General features: G+C 42.9%; 1 protein-coding gene across 1 annotated transcript in view; it reads right to left on the bottom strand.

The window, feature by feature from the left end:
- TGFA (transforming growth factor alpha) overlaps window positions 1-15,727 on the bottom strand; it is a 102,796-nt gene extending 87,069 nt beyond the window's left edge. Inside the window, exon 1 of the mRNA XM_080684308.1 lies at window positions 15,389-15,727. Within this exon, the coding sequence (XP_080540434.1) occupies window positions 15,389-15,428 (40 nt within the window). The 5' untranslated portion in view covers window positions 15,429-15,727. The remainder of the gene's footprint in view (window positions 1-15,388) is intronic.
- Between the last annotated feature and the right edge of the window lie 3,707 nt (window positions 15,728-19,434).

Raw genomic sequence — 19,434 nt, 5'->3', positions numbered from 1 at the left:
AAGGAGTCCTTCCTTCAAGGACAAGTAGAAGTCAGTGTTCCTTGTGAATCAGGAGGCAGCCAGAACACTCTTGCTGATAACTCAACAAGGGTCCCAGACTGGCTGATTTGAGTCACCACAGAGCTTCATCACCCAGCATTAGCTGTGGTTTTCTGCTTCTTACTTTGAAGGGAGGCAAACACCCGTGTCCTGAATGATGAAAGGACATACCAGTCCACACCCTCAGAGGCTTCTTGCCTTGCTGGGATGCTAATCCTGCCTAACAGGACTCCATAACACTTCTATGGTTATGGTATTAGGTTTATAGAACACCTTTTAAAAATCAGAGTAGTGTGTTAAAAAGGGCATGAAATGTAAGTGACATAAGTGGTACGTACCATTTTCAACCAGTTCCTTGAAAACACATATATTTTTCTCATTCTTAAAGTGTCCTACCATCTCCAGCAGGAATCAAATACAATTCACATGTATCACACCATCCATACTCAGCCCGCAGCAGACATTACTAATTGGTCACAGCACTGTTCCTACAGGTGCAGCCTTAAATCCTTCTGAACAGCCACTTCCAAATAATCACAGTTGACCTAGAAAGTGGAACCATTTCCCATTTCTGCTCCTGTATCATCTGTTGCTACGTCAATGAAGTTTTGGAAATGAGGGTGGAAGAAGGAGGAGGAGGAAGAGAGAAGCGAAGAGAGAAACTGGGGGTAAATTACTTGTCATTAATAAAAACGAATTTGTCAACCACTCAATGTTAGGTTTTGTGCCAGGCACTGCAGAAGTTGAGAATAGGGGCAAGAAAAAGAAAAGGCCCATGAAGTAGGAAATGAAACCTCTACATGAAATGCACACACTCTCACACACAATTACTGTCAATGGAGCAAGAGGCCATCCAGAAGCACCGTTGGTATGATGACAAAATCAAAGTGGATTCCTTTTCCCCCAGCATAAAGGAGATAGAACCTAAGAATATCAATAGCTATTTCTACCAATTTCTCCGCCTCCTCAAAGCCAAAGATTTTTATATAAACAAAGCCCCAGATTTTCAGAAAATGTCTGCTGTGAAGCCTCTGGGAATAGCTAGCTCATCAGGTGTTACACAGCCCAGGTGAAAACAATGACCAAACCATTTATGAAAGAGGCTAAAGTGGAGAGAACCAAGGACAGTATGTAGGTGGGTAGTTCAGAACAACCCAGATTTCTTTAATGCTTTCTACTGGGACCCCAAACATGCTTTTTCACAAAAGTTAATGACTGTGATCTTCAAGGCCAAACAGTGAGGCCGTTCACCCACCAGATGACATCACAGCCCCCAGAGGGCATTCCTGGCTGAGCCAGAACCAGGCTCTGGGCTGTGTAGTCCTCAGGGGTGAAGACCACGCACATAGGAGAGAGGGGTTGACTCTCTCTCCCAATCACAAGGGCAGCTGGGATTATGCCTTGTGTAATGGTATATTCCATGGAAGGCACGTATCATATCCCATTTTCTGGCATAACAAACATACCCACACCCCTCTCTGGTTCACGTCTCAAGGCTGGGAACTCAGATAAACTGTCCATCTGCAGGGCAGGCCTGTGGGGCTCTCTGCAGAGGGAGCTGCCTCTCAGACAGACCGTCTCCACCCTTGGCCTGGGAACAGTCACCACTGAGCAGAACCCTGTCCCTGCTTCAGCCACCTCCTCTCAGAGGAGAAGAGCAAACAGCCGGAAAGCGTTGTTCCCTGATTAGTAGGTGAAGCCCATCTAAGAGGGATTAAGCACATTTATTTTCTTTTCTGCTGGGAAAGAGCAGGCTCATTTCACCAAAGTCTTTTCCTTGTCATCACGCAACAGCTTCTTGCAATTCTGGTTCCTTGGGTTCTGAGTTGCAAACTGAAAAGATGAAGGAATTTTGACCCAAAGGGACTGTTCTGTTCCAAAAGGTTAAACCTTCCTTTCTCCAGCTGAATGTTACAACTAAGAGTATCAATCAAGGAAGAAATGTTTGATAGTGGGTCACTAGATATTAGATGACGCAAGTAAAGATCAAGAAAGCCTGTGGGGCAGTGTGCAGAAGCCCTGCGGAAAACAGGCAGGCACTCAGCTCTGAGAACAACGGAATTTTTATATGGAGCTACTATCTGTGTATTTAAACCTCAGGAGATAATTTAGTTTCCCGGCTCCCTAAAACATCAGCATTTCCTCCCCCATGGGCCAGCAGGATGGGCTTTTAACTACCAAGCAGTCAATATTGGTGGGGGGTGGGATTGAGGGGCACTTCAGTGGAGGTGATCCAAGTTAAGCAAACCCATTAAGGGGAGATTACTACAGAAAAGGATTATCAAATAAGGTCCTTTAATTAAGACACTGATTTTTAAAACGTACATTTTTTTCCCAGCTGCTCATCCATTGCAAAGGAGGTCCGTCCCACTGGCTGTTTCATGTGTTAGTGATACAGTTTGCCAAGGCGTACAACACCTTCACCTTTACCTAAGGGGGAAAATCACCTTTAATAAACATGGGTGGATTCTAACACCTGAGGATCCAGATATAAACTATCTATTCAGAGGTGCAAGGGTCATCAAAAAATGCTGCCAACTGCATGAAGAAAGTCCCCATGGACAGGTGAAACCATAAATGCTATTTTGTTCTGATCAGCTACTCCACCAAGTCAATGGAAATGCCTGTGCTTTTTTGTGGGTACATATCATTGCTCAAGTTGGGGGTGAAGAGTCTGAAAGTAAGCCAGCTATTAGCAAATGTGCTAACCCAGATTCTATCTTTAGTTGGACTGTGAAGAACTAAATGTGTTTAAGTAAAAGTGTTAAAGACTCTGCCATGTTCCGCTATTATCTGGGGGAATGTCACCTGGGGAGGTGTGGGAACAGGGTGAGGGGGAGGTGAAGCCAGCACCCTAGTAGAGGGCTTTAGAGACTACAGTTCACGTGCTGTGACTTTCAGGCATAAATGGAAGAGATCATTCTTTAAAACAACACCCTTTAAAAAATTTATGGCAGAGCCTGGCCAACATGGCCCAGTGGTTGAGCATTGACCTATGAACCAGGAGGTCATCGTTCAATTCCCAGTCAGGGCATATGCCCAGGTTTCAGGCTCAATCCCGTGTGGGGCGTGCAGGAGACAGCCAATCAATGATTTTCTCTCATCATTGGTGTTTCTATGCCTTTCTCCCTCTCTCTTCCTCTCTGAAGTCAGTAAAAGTATATTTTTAAAAAATTATGGCAGAAATGCCAACAGGCCTCCATTAATGAATTTCTTATTAGAGGTTCTCTGGTCACAATAAAAAATGTCAGGTAGGACAACTCATGTGATCTTCTGTCTTCTGAACATCTGAAGTCTTGACCAAAGGAGAGAAAAAAGAACTCTACCACGCTCATTTCTTTATGATATTTCACAGTGTTGGGAAGTAATAAGATTTCTTTTTAGCCAGCATGACACTTACATGCATGGAAAGTACTCTCAATATGGTAAATATTTAGGAAAGTGGCTGTCTGAAAATATGATTACGTTGAGCCTAATGTCTGCTGCAAAATGGCACTCTCCCATGCGAGTGACCCCAGACACCTCAGCATCCAGAGCCTTCCATGATGGACACAGAGAAGCACACTAGTGAGGTGGCTAGATCAGCGAGCAAGGATTCTGGGTTCAAATCCCAATTCTGCCACTTGCCGACTATGGGAGCTTGGGTGAGTTACTTCATATTTTGTGCCTCAGTTTGCTCATCTGCAAAAATAGGGATAATCATATCACACAGGATTTCTAGAAGGGTTAAAGGAGTTTGTGAAACACATAATGTACTTAAAGAAATTACCTTATACAGGCACTGTGCTAAGTGGTGGCCATTATCTCCTCAAAGAGTACCTTGCCCTGTCATACCAAGAACCCTTCTCTTGATCCCTAGGTGCCTGCTGTGTATCTCATCATATTGTGAAAAACTGTGTGTCTCCTTCTGCTACAAGCTATGAAAAATTCAGGGGCAGGGCACCAGAGCTAGGTCACGGCCCTCTGCATTAATATCACCAAACCCTGCAGAGAATCTGCACAATCCATGTATGAAATAAGAAACTTCAACAAACAAGTAAATAGCATCCCTCACTCTGAGCTGATGAATCTTATTTTTGTTATTCAGCCCATTAGTTCTATAATACAGCATTAAGTGAATAAAGAGGCTACCATTGTGAATTAAGAACCACATTACATTGGCCCCAGCTTACAAAAATCACAACTGTTTAATCACTTGGAGATAGTCTACATGGGATGACAGTGGAGGTACTCCGAATGCCTCTGTTATTACTGTTAGAAGAAAAAAGAAAAAGTCCTGCTTTTTATCAGAAATAAAAGATAAATCCAATTTAGTTGAAAGGACTTTTGTTTATTTTCTCTCTCTTCCACAGTAAGGGAAAGAGGCACTTCACAAGAAATAAGCTCACATTACACAGTGAGTTGATGTTGTTTTCCTAGGCGTAAATCTCTAACTTTTAAGTTATTCACTGGGGCATAACCCGTTCATTCACCAAAACATTTTACAACCTACAGAAGGTTCAAAATAAGAATTTACTTGAAAGGGTGGCCTTCATCAGATGTCTCGCTCTCTTGATCCTAATATAGCATTTGATCCCAATATAGGAACGTGGAGTAATGCCTTTTGTACTTTTTTTTCCCCCAAGGAAATTTAAAATAGAGTAGAACTTTGCTTAACTAAGTCAGGGAGAAAACTACTCACTGGAACTTCTAATTCACAGGTAGTAATGGAAGTTCTGCAATATTACAGGTACCATATGGGGATCAGAGTTTACTAGTGATGACCTTCAGGCCCTGAGAGACCCTGAAATAGCTTCTGAGTTATTAAAGAATGATGAAGTTACACAACAATCTTTAACGTGTGCACACCTAACAATAGAATGTCAAAATACATGAGGCAAAAATTAATTGAATTGCAAGGAAAAACAGAGAAATCCATTATCAGAGTTGGAGACTTCAACATTCCTCTATCAGAAATAGGCAGATTCAACAGGCAGAAAATCAGTAAGGACATAATTGAACTCCACAACACCATCAACCAACTTGATGTAATTGACATCTATAGACTATTTTGTCCAAATACACATTCTTTCTCAAGCTCACATGAGCATTTATCAAAACAGATCACATTTTGGGCTATAACACATACACTAATAAATTTAAAAGACTAGAAATAATTCAATGTTTACTTTTAGACCACAAAGGAGTTAAATACTGAAGATTAGGCAGCACACTTCTAAATAATAATGGATCAAAGAAGAAATCTCAAAAATAAAATGTATTTTGAATTAAATAAAAATGGAAATACAACTCATCCAAATGTGTGGGATGCGGCTAAAGCAGCACTTAGAGGCAAATTTATAACATTTAATAAATATATTAGTAAAGAAGAAAGAACTAAGATCAATAATTTAAGTTTTTACCATAGGAAAAGTTTGAAAAAGGAAAGCAAGTTAAATTTAAAGTAAGAAGAATATGATAAAGTTATTTACTTTAGTTACCGTCTTATTCTACTCCAAATATCTGAAAATTAGTCATCCACATGGGACAGTATTTTCCAAACATTTTCATTAAAATCCCTGAAATGGCAAAGAAAAGGAACTCATACCCATTCTTTTAGAGTCTGGGGGCACAGTCTAAAACAAAGCAAAAAAAACCACCCTAATTTATTTGAGATTTTATGTCCTGAAAGTTAATTTTGATATTTCATTTTTCTATTCTATTCACTAATAACTCTGAGTATGTTTTAATATAGAAAATGTTCTAACTTGCCAGCTAAGTTCCTTTTAGATTTTTTAATTATTCCTTGTCCCAGGGAGATGTGCTGGGTTTGGTCTGTGGTTCCATAGTACTCCCATTTGAGAAGGGGCATGAAAATATAGTCTCTGTTAACCAGATATCACATGGTGGATTGAGGCCTGCCTCGTGACCCCCAAATCCTGCAAAGCACAAATTCCAGAAAGAATAGGAGAGCATAGGCAGGTTCATCATGCCTTTCAGTAGAGACCCAATGCTCATCAGTCCTCAACCAAGCTGAGGATGAGTGAGGTAAGACATCCTTTCTCCCCAAGGACTGAAACATGGTAAGTAATCCTTTTCTCTGTCACCACAGTAAATGTTTATTTCCTCCACCACCACAAGTGTTTTTTTCTTCCAACATGCCCTGGGTGGGAGGGAAAGAGAAGTCTTGCCATGAGAGGGAGAAGTGAAGTGATAGTCACTATAATACATTATCTGTTTTCCCAGTTCTCAATATTTTCTGCCCCAACTTTCTGGGGGCAATGATGTATTCCCAATGCAAAAGAATGATTCATTACAGGGTGAGCCTCATATTAGTGAACAGAACAGAAATTCCACAGACAGACCCAGTACTCCTAAGAACGTATCAAGTGACAAAAGTGGGATTTGAATTCAGTAAGTAGATAATAAATTATTCAACAAATGGTGTTAGAGTAACTGAATCATTATTTAACAAAAGTCAAGTTAGACTCTTATCTCACATCTTACATCAAAATACATCCCCAAAGAATTGAAATTTAAACCCAAAAAGTCACAACATAAAAGTACAAGGGAAAATGAGAGATCAAACAGTCATTGAAATGCTTTCCTACCCCAAGACTAAGAATTATGCAAAAGTAGAAATCACAATGGAATAATGAACAGATTTTAAGTCCTTAAAAGTAAAAACACAATCATACTTCTGTAAACCTAAACACAACACATATAAGTTTAAAAAGCAAAATGAAGAAAATATTTTCAATTTAATTTTTTAAAAACTACTTACAAATCAACATGAAAACAACCTACTCAAAAAATGGTCTAAGGACAGAAATAGGGAATTCACAAGCAAGTGAATTCAAATACTCAATCATGAAGAATCTTTAAATTATACCAAACTTTGGTCTTACCCAAAGAAATACAAATTAAAACAATTAGATACCATTTGCCAACATAATCAGAAAAGTCTAAAAAATGATAATATTCACCATAGGCAAGGTTGCTGATAAATAGGTATTTTATGTCCTGAAAGTTAATTTTGATATTTCATTTTTCTATTCTATTCACTAATAACTCTGAATATGTTTTAATATAGAAAATGTTCTAACTTGCCAGCTAAGTTCCTTTTAGATTTTTTAATTATTCCTTGTCCCAGGGAGATGTGCTGGGTTTGGTCTGTGGTTCCAGGTATGCCACAGCATACTCCATAGTACTCCCATTTGAGAAGGGGCATGAAAATATAGGTGGTAGAAGTATCAATTTATACAGCTGTTCGGGAGGGCAGATTGTCAAAACTGTTAAAAGGTGAAAAAGTGTGTACCTTTGACCTTAGTAATCCAGCTCTGGGGATTAGTCCATAGAAGATAATTGAAAGACGCTAATAATAATTTAGCTGCAAGAATTTTCATTTCAGGTTTGAGTATTTAAAAGTTTGAAACAACCTACATCTCAATCAATAAGGGATACATAAATAAACAATGATAGTTCTATAATGGAATGTGTCATAGTCATTAAAAAATTATAGGTTGATAGGATATATTTATATTGTTTGCCACAGATATAGTTTCCCTATATACTGTAACTAAGAGGCAGATTTAGAAACATAATCTACTAAATGGCATTTTGAAGGAAAAAAGTGAATATACAAATATCTGTATCCTTACCCAGAATGAGATCTGGTAGGATACCTACCTGCTGGTTAAACCTAGTAAGAGGATGCCTCCGGTGAGTCAAATCTGGGCTTTTTTGGGGGGAGGGGGGCGGGGAGAGTGGAAGAGAGAGGGAAAGACAGAGAGAGAAACATCAATGTGAGAGAAACACATCAATTGGTTGTCTCCTGCACGAGCCCTGACCAGGGCCTGGACTGGGGAGGAGTTTGCAACCAAGGTATGTGCCCTTGACCGGAATCAAACCAGGACCCTTAGGATGGCTCTATCCGCTGAGCCAATCAGCTAGGGCTGGGCATGTTTTTAGATTCTTTTGTTTGTAGATTCTGATTTCCGTTTCATTTTGGAAAAAGAATAAGTAGTATAACTGAGGCCGGCAGAGAAGGAGTGTGTCCTGAATGGCCTGCATGGAGAGGTGGCAACCAGAGGGTGTGCATCTGTGAACACTAAGTGGGCTGCACAGTGGCCAGCATCAGTGTGTTTGTTTTGTGTGTGTTTTGGAGGGGGGCAGGGCTGTGGTTGATGAGGTTCAGAGGGAGTCCAGATCTAGGAGGATTCCCCAACTGGGTAATGTCTGAGTTTACCTCACCTCCCTAAAAAAATGCTCAGGCCCCAGGCTTGCTTTCTTCATTCTAGTTCAGGGACCTATGATTCATCCCCTGAAACCCTAATTATAACACCCAAGGTCTGCTATGTGCAAAAAAACATCTGTCATTGTTTCAATCTGTTGGCAGGGGGTGTGTATAGCATGCAAACTGGCCCAATGACATGCTCCTCCAATGCAAAATAATAACCCAGGAGCCATCCCAAGGTGAGAAGTGCTCAAGCCCAGAGTTTCCATATGAGCTGGGTGCTAAACAAGGGGAACAGTTTATGTCCCTTCATAGTTCACATGCCGATTCCTCAGAGCCACTGCCATGGTAAAAGTTACAGGCCTTGAGCCATTTCTTCTTTTTTAATTGTTGACAGTATTACATATGTCCCCCCATCACCGCTCACCCTTTGTTCCTTTCCAACCCACTCCAGGCCTTCACTACACTGTTGTCCGTGTCCATATCTTATTTTTTAAAAATTAAATTAAAATTCAAAAAAAATATTGGGGTGATATTGGTTAATAAAATTATACAGGTTTCAGGTATATAATCTATAATGCATCTGTATATTGTATTGTGTGTTCACCACTTCAAGTCTCCTTCCATCACCATTTATTCCCCCTTTACTCTCTTCTACCTCTCCCCCACCCCCTGTTTCTTTCAATTAAAAAAAGTATCCTAAGTTTGTGTTTTCCCAGTTGGTTGCCAAGGCCTGCGGAGGGAGGGAGCAGAGTGTGTAATTGCAAACCTCTCATTTATCAGCGTTGGCCGCTTTTGTGTCACCAAATTACGTGTACCATTTAGCCAGTTAATCTCTTGTACCTCTTGGAAGTACGTTAATTACACAGAGAATGCCTCTGACCTGGCAAGAGATATTGAAGGAGCAGTTAAGGTACATCTATCCTCTAAGTGCCAGGAGACTTGTTTACTGACTGACCTCATTCAAACTCAGATCATAAACCTTAAGGAACTCAAGCTGGAGATATGGCCTCTTTGTAAGAATCCAATATTTTGACCTAAAAGTAGTGATCTTCAAAACAAAACAAAAAACAAACAAAGAGCAAATGAGCAAACAACAACAAAAATCTCGCACACAAGCCTGGGTCCTCTTGCTTCAAATGCTATAGTAGCATCTAGTAGTCGCTGCTGAGGCTCCACCTGTGTTCACAAAGGCCAAGGGCAGAGATGAAGACTGAGTCTCTGCCCTCAAGCAGCCCTCAAACAAGTAGAAAAGAGAGGGCAAGTACCAACCAATGTTAATCCAAGGCAGGACATGGAGGGGCAGAACTCTGCTGCTGAGGTTCCTAGCCAGAAACGTTAACATATTCAAAGATTAAAACAAAAACAAAAGGAAGGCAATAGCAGGCTGGAATTCCACTAAGTTATATGTACAACGCAGTTATGTGTACATCCCTTGTTGAGGAAGCCCTAACCATCTACAAGTACCTGAAAAGTACAAGAAAGAAGAAGGAGAAGGTGGGGAAAATGGAAAGCTTTGCAAGGTAAGAAGACAATGAAAAATTAAAAGCAAAGGTACTGAGATTTCACTTGACAAGGGGAGAGACTCTACATGAAAGAAAATGGTTTCCTATGACTTAATAAAAAGCACTAGCAAATACATGAAACTCCATTTCAATAAACTTCCAACTTGTTTTTTAAGCCTAGGTAATGATTTATTTAAGTCATATTCAATACAACCAATTCATAATATTTCAAAAGAATTTACCCAGATTATTAGATTTGGTATAAAGCAGTGATTTCCAACGTGGGGCACATGCCCTACAGGTGGATAATTTGATTTTTAAGGAGGATAATTCGAGAATGAGTTAATTACAGTGAATTTTTTTGCATTTCTTATGGTTCTAGGGGCCTCATATATAGTATATAAACATATATTGTGACATATTTATGCATTTCAGTTCTCTAGTACATGTTTTGAAACTTTATTTACTATTTTTTCATATAATTTCATATTATTATTATTATTTTAAACAATTTCTTAGTGATTTCTTCCTCAGTACTTCAACTGCCCTTTTGTTCTTTTATTTTTCTCTTTCATGGATGCCATGTTCTTTGGAAACTTGTTTAGACCAAGTTAATGGCCTTTTAGGCTTCCTCCACATGAATAGGAGTTCACTTTTTGAATAATAAGAATTATATGTCACAGGGGGGCATCAGGATTTTAGAGATGCTTAGGTGGGGCATGGCCAAAAAAGGTTGGGAACCACTGGTCTAAAGGGAATGTGCCTTGCACTTGAAATGAAGAGTTCCTAAGAGATGGTTCTGGTAGCCCAGATTTCAGGCTTTCCTATTTCAGGCTTTTTTATACTTGACATTTCATGGTGGGGGGAGGGGAGGGAAACAAAACAAAAGCAAAAGTACCCAAGTCTCTATCTAGATGCAATTTTAAACACATTAACATTTAGTTTATACTTTAAGTTTATACTTAAAAATAAAGTGATTAAAAATATTTGATATGGCCTTGGTAAGGTAGCTCAGTCGATTGGAGTCTTGTCCCATACACCAAAAGGTTACGGGTTCGATCTCTGGTCAGGGTATGTATGGGAGGCAACCTATCAATGGTTCTCTCTCTCTCTCTCCCTTCCTCTCTCTCTCAAACCAATAAAATATATCATCGGGTGAGGATAAAAATATACATATTTGAAATGGTAGCAGAACAGCAGTCACTTTTGGTAATCCAAAAAAAAAAAAAAAAGAAGAAGAAGAAAGAAAGAGTGACATGATTAGCATTGGTTAGCTTAAGTCTAATAACGTGGGATCCTCACTTTTCCCCTGGGACCCAGGGCCTGGGTAAAGTACAAGAACACTTAGAACAATGAAGAGACTTCAGCAAGGGTTCTCACTCTGCCATGGTCAACGAGGCAGGCACCTTTAATAGTTGCTCATCAATCCACAGTGGCATTTATAAATGTCAGAATGTACTTGTAGATAAAATGCAATCGGTTAAACCAGAAGCTTCCCTAACAGCAACTGACTGAAGAGCAGTGGTTCCCCCCGTGTTCCTCCCCTGCCTCCCCAGCAGCAGCATAAGCCACACCAGGGAACTTGTTAGCCATGCACACTCTCCTGTTTCACACCTGGCAATCTGGTTTACCAAACCCTCCAGGTGGCTGTGATTTGAGGGCACTGCTGTGGAAGATGCCACAGAGGCTGTGCTTGTGAAACCAAGCACAAAATGCCCAGTTCAGTGTGTCAGGCTATTCCCTTTTTGGTTGACCCAACCTCCACTTCCCATTGCCCATCCCTTTAGTGGGCAGCCCAAAGAGTAGGACCCTGTTCAAACACGCTTTCAAAAGGCTCTCAGAGATAGGGCTAATGGAAAAAGTCACCTAGTTTTTGTATGTTACCATAGTAACACAACAGCATGAAGTATCATTTATTCGTACAAGAAAGGGACCCTTTGCAGGGGATGTGGCGTATTACAGAAAAATTCTGAGGAAACCAAATTTTGGAAAAGCAAATATGGGAAACTCAGCTTCTAAGGCTCCATATACACCTTTGCAGCCATGTTCTAAGTGAACTTTCCCTAATTATGGCTGCCCAGTAAGGAAAACCTGTGTTCTGGGCCAACCCCCACTGTCTACACTGAAAGACAAAATTTCCATGCAATGGAGAAACATCTTACTTCATGCTTCCTACTGGCCTCAGTCCCAAATCCACAGGGAAGCTGACCTGTTTCATCTCTACACATCCTTAGTGACACTTCGAGTCCTAGGATGTCCTTCTTAGGTCTACATCCAGTCCTCCTTCTGGGAGCTGCCAGAAAAATAATAATGTTTATTTCTAGATTATAAAACCTACTTCAGTATTACAATATCACCTTCATTTGTGTATAACCCTTTCTTTTATAGTTTATAAATAGCTTCCACATTTCCATCTCATTTGATTCTCATAATAACCTGTGCAGGGGGCACAGTTTTATTTCCACTTTACAGTTGAGAAAACTGGAACTTAGTGCTGAATTCAATAAACAACTGACCATTAAATGTTATGGAGGACATATAAATATTTTGCATCAAAAATTAAATTCACAATGTCCAAAAGAACTCCCAAACTTGCTTGAATTTGTCACCTGCCAAATGATATTCACAAAAATCATTAGGCAGGTTTTTAAGTTGGGTGGTATTTTTCTGGCTTAAGAAGGATGGAAAGCAGGGAGATGAGATGAATATAACAGACACTCTCCCAGTTACAGAATTGACATAACCTGCAATGAAATTCTATGGGGTTCACGTAACAGCAAGGATCACTTGATGGTGCTAAGTTTAATTAAGCTCTTACTACATGCCAGGCACTATTCTATGCTCATTACATACATTCAACAACCCTATTAATATCACCATTTCAGAGATGGGAAAAGCAAGGCACAGAGAAGCTAAGTAACTTGCCCAAGATTACACATCTTACTCCCTGGACACAAAGGACTGGAGATGCCAAGCCCCTGCCAGCAATGGAAACCTGACATGGGAGGGCAGCCATCACAGGAATCTGGATTACTTTTCCAGGGTTGCCATTTAATCATCAGTCTCCACACTCTCTCTGCCCAAACATCAATCAGTGCGTAGGTTCTCAGTAATCAGGAGTATTAACTGATTCTTTCTCAGAGTGTCCCCATGAAAATGGGGAAAGAGAGGAGAGATACTGGCTTTCTAGGTCTCGGTGAGCAATGGCACACTACCTGATTTGCCTGGTACTGCCTTCAGCGACTTGAAGAAAATCAGAGAGAAAAGCAACTCTGGAGGAAATGGGCAAATTAAAGATGCATGTGGCACTGATGAGTATTTAGTAATCTAGCAGAAAGTAGAGGGAAGGCAGAAGTTCTAGTAAATGCTTTTATTTATTTATTTGTGTAGTTAGTTAATCGATTGGTTGCCTCCCACATACGAGGGTTGGACCTACAACCCAGGCATGTGCCCTTGACAGGAGTCTAACCTAAGACCCTTTGGTCTGTGGGCTTTAAAAAAAAAAAAAGAAAGAAAAAGAAATAAAAAGGAATCCTCACTGGTGTAAATTACTCCTTCCTTCTTATTCCTTGACTTTCCCCCAACTTGGCACATTTTGGAATTGTATGAGCCAGCTTTTACATATTAATCAATCTTTTAGGTTTATACATCTTTTTCTTTTTTAAAAAATCTTTATTGTTGAAAATATTACAAATGTCCCCCAACTCCCCCCATTGACCCCTTCTAGTCAAATATCTTTTTCTGAAAGAAGAAAACAAAGATCAAGTTGAGCTCCCTTTCTGCTAGATTACCAAATACTCATCAGTGCCACACGCAAAAGAGAAAAGTTAGATGATGAGTGAATGCAGTCTTCATGGGCAATTATACTGTGATGGGGTGGGGGAGACAACTTTCAAAAAGGGTCCTCAAATTTGTTTACCTTATCATTTCCTGTCCCTAATTTTCACTAAAGAACTTAAGACCATCTTGAGATCCTAGGAATTCAACAAAATTTAACAGCAAGTTCCAGAGTATTTCACATAATCTCTCCTCAAGGCAAAGTCCCAAACCTGGGAGAGGGGCCCACAGAGACCACAGTTAGGTGACTTTTCATAACCACATTCCTTCCACACTCTTTAACAATTGGGGACCAACTACTTACTCACTGTGCGCCCTGTGTGCTTCACTTTCCTCCTCTTTAAATGGGGGTGGTAATTCCTTCTTCATTAGGTTGGTGTTAAATTAAATGAGTTAATACATGTCAAGCACTTAGCACAGTGCCTGACACAGAGTAAAATGCTCAAGCTATTATTTTTACTGCTAGAATTTGCGAAGAAAATTACAACAGGGAAGCTGCATATAGGAGGCTTCTAGTGTATTGGTACTGTTTTATTGCTTTGAAAACATCTAAAATCAGAACAATAATCAATACAAAAATATAAAAAGGTCTTAGAAAAAGGGGTGTGTACGGGGGAGCGATCCATAATCATGCCACCTATTGGTGAGTTTCAGATGAGGATCTAGCTGGGTGCATCCACTCCACACTGCTCTTAATTCCCTTAGAATGCGGTTCTTAACCAGCATGGGCAGGATTACAGATGGGTCCGTGAACCCCCTGAAACTGTACACGGAACTGGGTAAGGCTGCGGCTCAGGGCATTTGAGGGGAGGGTTCCATAGCTTCACTCAGACTTAGATGTAGCGAGCAACTTGCTTTACAGGGTTAAACTCGGGATATTCACGGAACAATTCATTTCACAGAAGCTGCGGCAATAACCAGGGCACCTGGGCTGTTGATCTGCTGTATCCACACTGGACAGACCCGGCTCCCGAGAGTCGGGAGCCCGCCAGGCGGTGCGCGGGGCAGCAGCCTCATCACTTTCAGGCCGACCTGTGAACTCACTGGCTCCGCAGACCTGACCCGGGTTTGCGGGTTTAACTTTCCCTCCCTTCCCCCACCTCTTGTCCCCCTCCGAGAACAAACTCAAAGGAAATAGGCAACTCTCAGTCTAGGGTTTCAATCCTGCCCTAGGCTGACTCTTAAACCACGTCTCCCAGGGAAGTTAATTAAAAAACAATTAATCCGCACAAAAATCCAAAATCTACTCCAATGCTCAAGAGCTCTGTAAGGTAGAAGATCGAAGGCACCTCTCCGGACCGTGAACGTCTGCTAGGGTTCAGGGATGGGAAGGGGGTAGTACCCAAAGGGAAGCAAGCAAGGTAGACGGGAGGGTCGGGCGCTCGCCACCCTCTGGGAGTCTACACACTCCGGACGCGCAGGGGTGAAGACAGCAGCCAGGTAAGCAGGTAGGTGTGGGCAAGTGTAGGAACACACAGGCGGCGGATTAAAGTTCCAGCCCGAGCACACACCGCTTCCCTTCCCGGGCCGGTGTTCTCAGCACGGTCCAGGTGGCCACTGCGCGGGGAAAGCCTGGGTGTCCGACTATCCCCCTCTTGGGATGGGCTCCCCCAATCCCTAGTAAGCCCTACTGACTCCCCTTACCTCTCAGCCTCCAACCCTTGAAAAGCACTAACCTGGCTCCACTCTTCTAGGCGGGCAGAGAAAAGCCCTTGGGAAAAAGAAATGAAGGGGACAGGGGAAAGCGGGGTGTCGCCGAAGGGAGGGGACGCGCAGCCGGCAGCATACGTACCCAGCGCGAACAGGGCGAGCTGTCCAGCCGAGGTGACCATTGTACGGGCGGCCGGCGGCGGGCAGCAGGCGCTCCAGCCTCCTGCCCTACCTGCGGTGCCCGAGTGGCGAAGCGGCGCTGCGGTGCAGGGGAAAAAGGCGCCGGCGAGGCAAGGCCAGCCCCCGCGCGGGCGGGCGGAGGGAGGACCAAGCGCCTGGGCTACTCGAGTGCCTCGGCTGGCCCTCAATCTACAGCACGGCTGGGCGGAAATGGGAAGGCGGGTACCGTCACCTCTCTGCCACTCGGGACCCGGCACAGCGGACCACTCTCCCGCCCCAATGGGGGTGCCCCCCTAAGGGCATAGGAGGTGGAGGTTTGGGGCTGGGGGCGGGGACACTGCACGCACCGTGCAGGGCGCGGGCGGTGGGGCGGGGCGATCTGGGACTCTCAGCCCCATCGCAGGAGCTTGGCACCCAGGACAAGCAAAAGGCAGGAAGCGCCCGACTTCAGACACCACCCTCAGACGAGTAGTAGTAGCTCAGTGCAGTCCGGCCCCCGCACCAGGGTAGGTGCCTGCTGTGGAGCCGGGGTGTCCCCAGGCGCAGTGGCAGCTTCTAGGCTCTAGGCGGCGGAGCAGAGCCGCAGGCGGGGGTCACCTGTGTCCACTGCAGCTGCCGGGGATCGGGGACGAGGCCCTGAAGAAGACCTGACATGTGAGCTTCTCCGGTCGCCCGCCTGCTAAGACTTGGCCTAAGGAAAGTGCTCCCTAGAAGCAAGCGAAGAATTTGTTAATCCAGGTTGCTCACCTGCGCCCCCATCCCAGGGAAGAACACTTGATTCTCCGGACGCTTGCCACTGGGGCAGTCACCCCACGTTCACAGGCAGGCACATGGTTAAGATCAGTGTGTCTTTGTACATGTTGGCCTGGGGCTGATAATGACGATGAGCCTCTATTTATGGGACACCTGATTATCTACCACTATCCCCCAGCCCACCCCGCTACAGGCGCTGAGGCCAGGTGTAGGGTAGCATGCTGACAAGTGCCCCCTGAGAGAGGGGTGTATGGGCTGCAGCTACGTGGGTGGGCCTTTCAGGATTTATGGCCTTGAGCTAGCCCTTGATGCTAGAATTTGGGAAAGTGAAGGTGACAAAAGGAAGACATTCTGGGCAGAGAATGGAAGAACCATAGGTTCCTTGGGGTCTATCCATGGGGACTGTCCATAGGGGACAGTATGCCCCCGAAAGGCAGTGACCAGTGGTATTCTTGAGATGCCCCGAGCTCGGGGACTAATTCTTTTCTCCTAACCCCTCCAGCCTAGCTGCTTCGGGTAGATCCCTTCTCCTTGGTGGGGTGAGGGTGGGGACTAAGGGGAAATCTCTTGCTGTTTCCTTGGCCCAAAGATCAGACTCTCAGAGTTGACTTTTGCTAAGATTGTTTCATATGAGCTGAGAGACCTAGTTTCAAAAAGGAAGCATCAGGCCATTGGCCTCAATGTTTAGGCAGGAAACACCAGAGTGGAAAGGGATTTTGAGAGCAGTGTAAATTAACTTTGAGAAGCCATTCCGTTCAATACATTTGTCAGAGGATACTTTGCTGTTCTCTCAATCCCTAATGATCTGTGCTGAGGGTTTCCTGATAAATCCTGGGGTACCTATGTCCACACCCATGCGTGTCCGGGCACATACACACCTTCTTTAGTAAGTGGTCCCTGATCCCTTCCAGCATCTCTGTCCATCTCCTTCACACTGGTCTTGACCTGTTCTGCTGGCTGTCTGTCTCCTTCCTGCACTAACCTAGCACAGCATAAATTTCTTGTCTTGGCTACAAGAGGGAAGAAATCAGGAGTTATTCAGGCTCCCCTGTTCTCCAGGACCCTCATTAGGACTGGAGAGTGGACCTGTCACCTTCTTTCCTGCTGGAACACACACATCAAGTTCACTGTGGCTGAGGGTTGGCTGTCTAAGCTGGTGAGAGTCAGGTTTAGCAGTTCTTCCTTCTCTATCCTCTGCCTACACACAAAGTCAGGGTGGAGGGAAGTAGCAGTAGAATCAAGCCAATGAGCATGTGTTCCTGTCAGGACTGGAAAATCAAGAGATAATTTGCCATCTTTTAAACTAAAGAATGTCCAAATTAAGCTACATTCTAATGCTTGGAAATTATTGATTATCCCCCAACATTTTCAAGAGTCAGTCCATACCTATAGTTTTATAAACCTTCCAATTTATTCAAGTCAAACAGATAATCAAGAGTTGGGATTTTTAAAAAGAATATCTAAAGCATTTATTGCAAACTGAACTGAAATAATATTTTGAACATTTATTTATAGAATTAGAAGGACACCTAATATCCTAAAATGTTAACACTCTGCCTTTAGCATCTTGTGTATTCCATTTAACCTCACAGGGGAAAATCTCCTGAAATTTATGAGACGGATTCCATCTCCCTTTAATATAAAAGCAATCGAGACCTAAGAATTTAGTAACTTACCCAGAGTTACAAAGCCAGTGAGTGGCAGAGTCCAATTTTGAAAGCAAAACAAGCTGATTTAAAGGCCTATTGTTGGCTTCTATGCAATGCTGCCTCCGTTTCCACATTTTAATAAGAATAATAACTGAACTCACTGGGTTGCAGTGAGAACTAACTGCAAGAATTTTTTTGCATGCTTAGCATAGCATTCAATATCAACAAATATAGCTATGCTTTAAAGAAAAACTCCCTCAGTGGCCACACTTTTCCCTTCTCTCAATTTCCTACCATCATCTTTATTTTATCAGAGCTTTGCTGTAGCATATGTTTATATATCTCTGCATGCACAAAACACACCTTTCCACAGGGGATAGTTTCACAGGTAAGTGAGGAGCTAAGCATTTGTTTCTCAGTCTGTGGTGTAACAGTGGGGGGAAAAATTACAGGATGTGATTTTGAGGAAGAAATCATTTTTTTCCTAAAGGGTGGTGTGAGGCTTTTGTATTTTAGCAGTATGGAATACATTGCTGTCTGAGCTGAGTGAAACTCCAGTTGTAGCCCTAAAAGCTATGTAGGAATGAAGAAAGCTACATTCCTTCTGCTATAGGCACTGTAGCTGTCTCACCTGGCCACTGAAGGTCCTGTTTCTCTGTGGACGTGGAACCTAATGAATAGGATTCTTTTCACTAAGAATCTGCCTGGGCTGCCTTTGCACACACTTGCTTCAGCTGGTCCTGAAATCAGTTTCTCCTCCCTGTGCAAACAAGAGAACCATATTATGTTCTCCTCAGAGGCCAGTAAAATCCCACTGTCAGTTTCCCCTTTCTTTTCTTCTACGTATTACAGAGCATGCATTTAAAGAGTCCCCTTCTTCACTGTAATCAGCCTCCTGCTCTGTCCTGATTCATCTGTGGAAGTGATTGTGGGCAACCAGGACCGGAGTCTTCCCTGAATGATTCAGGCCACCACTGTTCAGATGGGCAATTGCCCAAGACATTAGGTAGTAAACAGCCTAGACATTCTTCAGGAGGAAGCGCAGCCATGGGCCACAGCACTGAAGGAATTGCAATTCCTGCAGACAAACCTCATTGGGCAATGACTAGAGCTGGTTTCAGGGGGCTGCGGGACTTTGTGAGGGTGGCAGCAGCAGACAGGGCGACTCAGAGGGAAAACAAGAAAGGGTTACTGGCACAGTAGGAGAGCAAAAGTCAGATGTCATCTGTGTATGAGAAAGAGACTTTAGAAAGAACTCTGGGGAACTGTTTTTAGTCAGAGTGAAGAGATTTTAATGTGTTAAGGGATCTAGGAAAAGAAATCTAATCCAAAGTAAGGTACTGTCCAAGTATCAACTCCCTGTGAAGACTTAGCTATCAGTCTATTCCTTATCTCTAACTGAAAGAAAAATGGGAAACCTTATGCTTGGTCCATTTTTACAGTTTACATCACCGGCATAATGGGTGGGGTAAGAAGCCATATGAAGCATTTGCTTTGTCCTCAGCTACTGGGGTGGTATTCATGTTCATTGTTGTCCAAAGACTGGTATGATCTTCTGCTTAGCATCTTCTATCCCTAGATCTCAGGTCTGCCTTGGGAATGCACA

Source organism: Plecotus auritus, assembly GCF_963455305.1.
Source record: "Plecotus auritus genome assembly, chromosome: 8".
Taxonomy (NCBI): domain Eukaryota; kingdom Metazoa; phylum Chordata; class Mammalia; order Chiroptera; family Vespertilionidae; genus Plecotus; species Plecotus auritus.
Note: the sequence above shows the minus strand (reverse complement) of the source record. Positions and strands in the feature narration are given on the sequence as shown.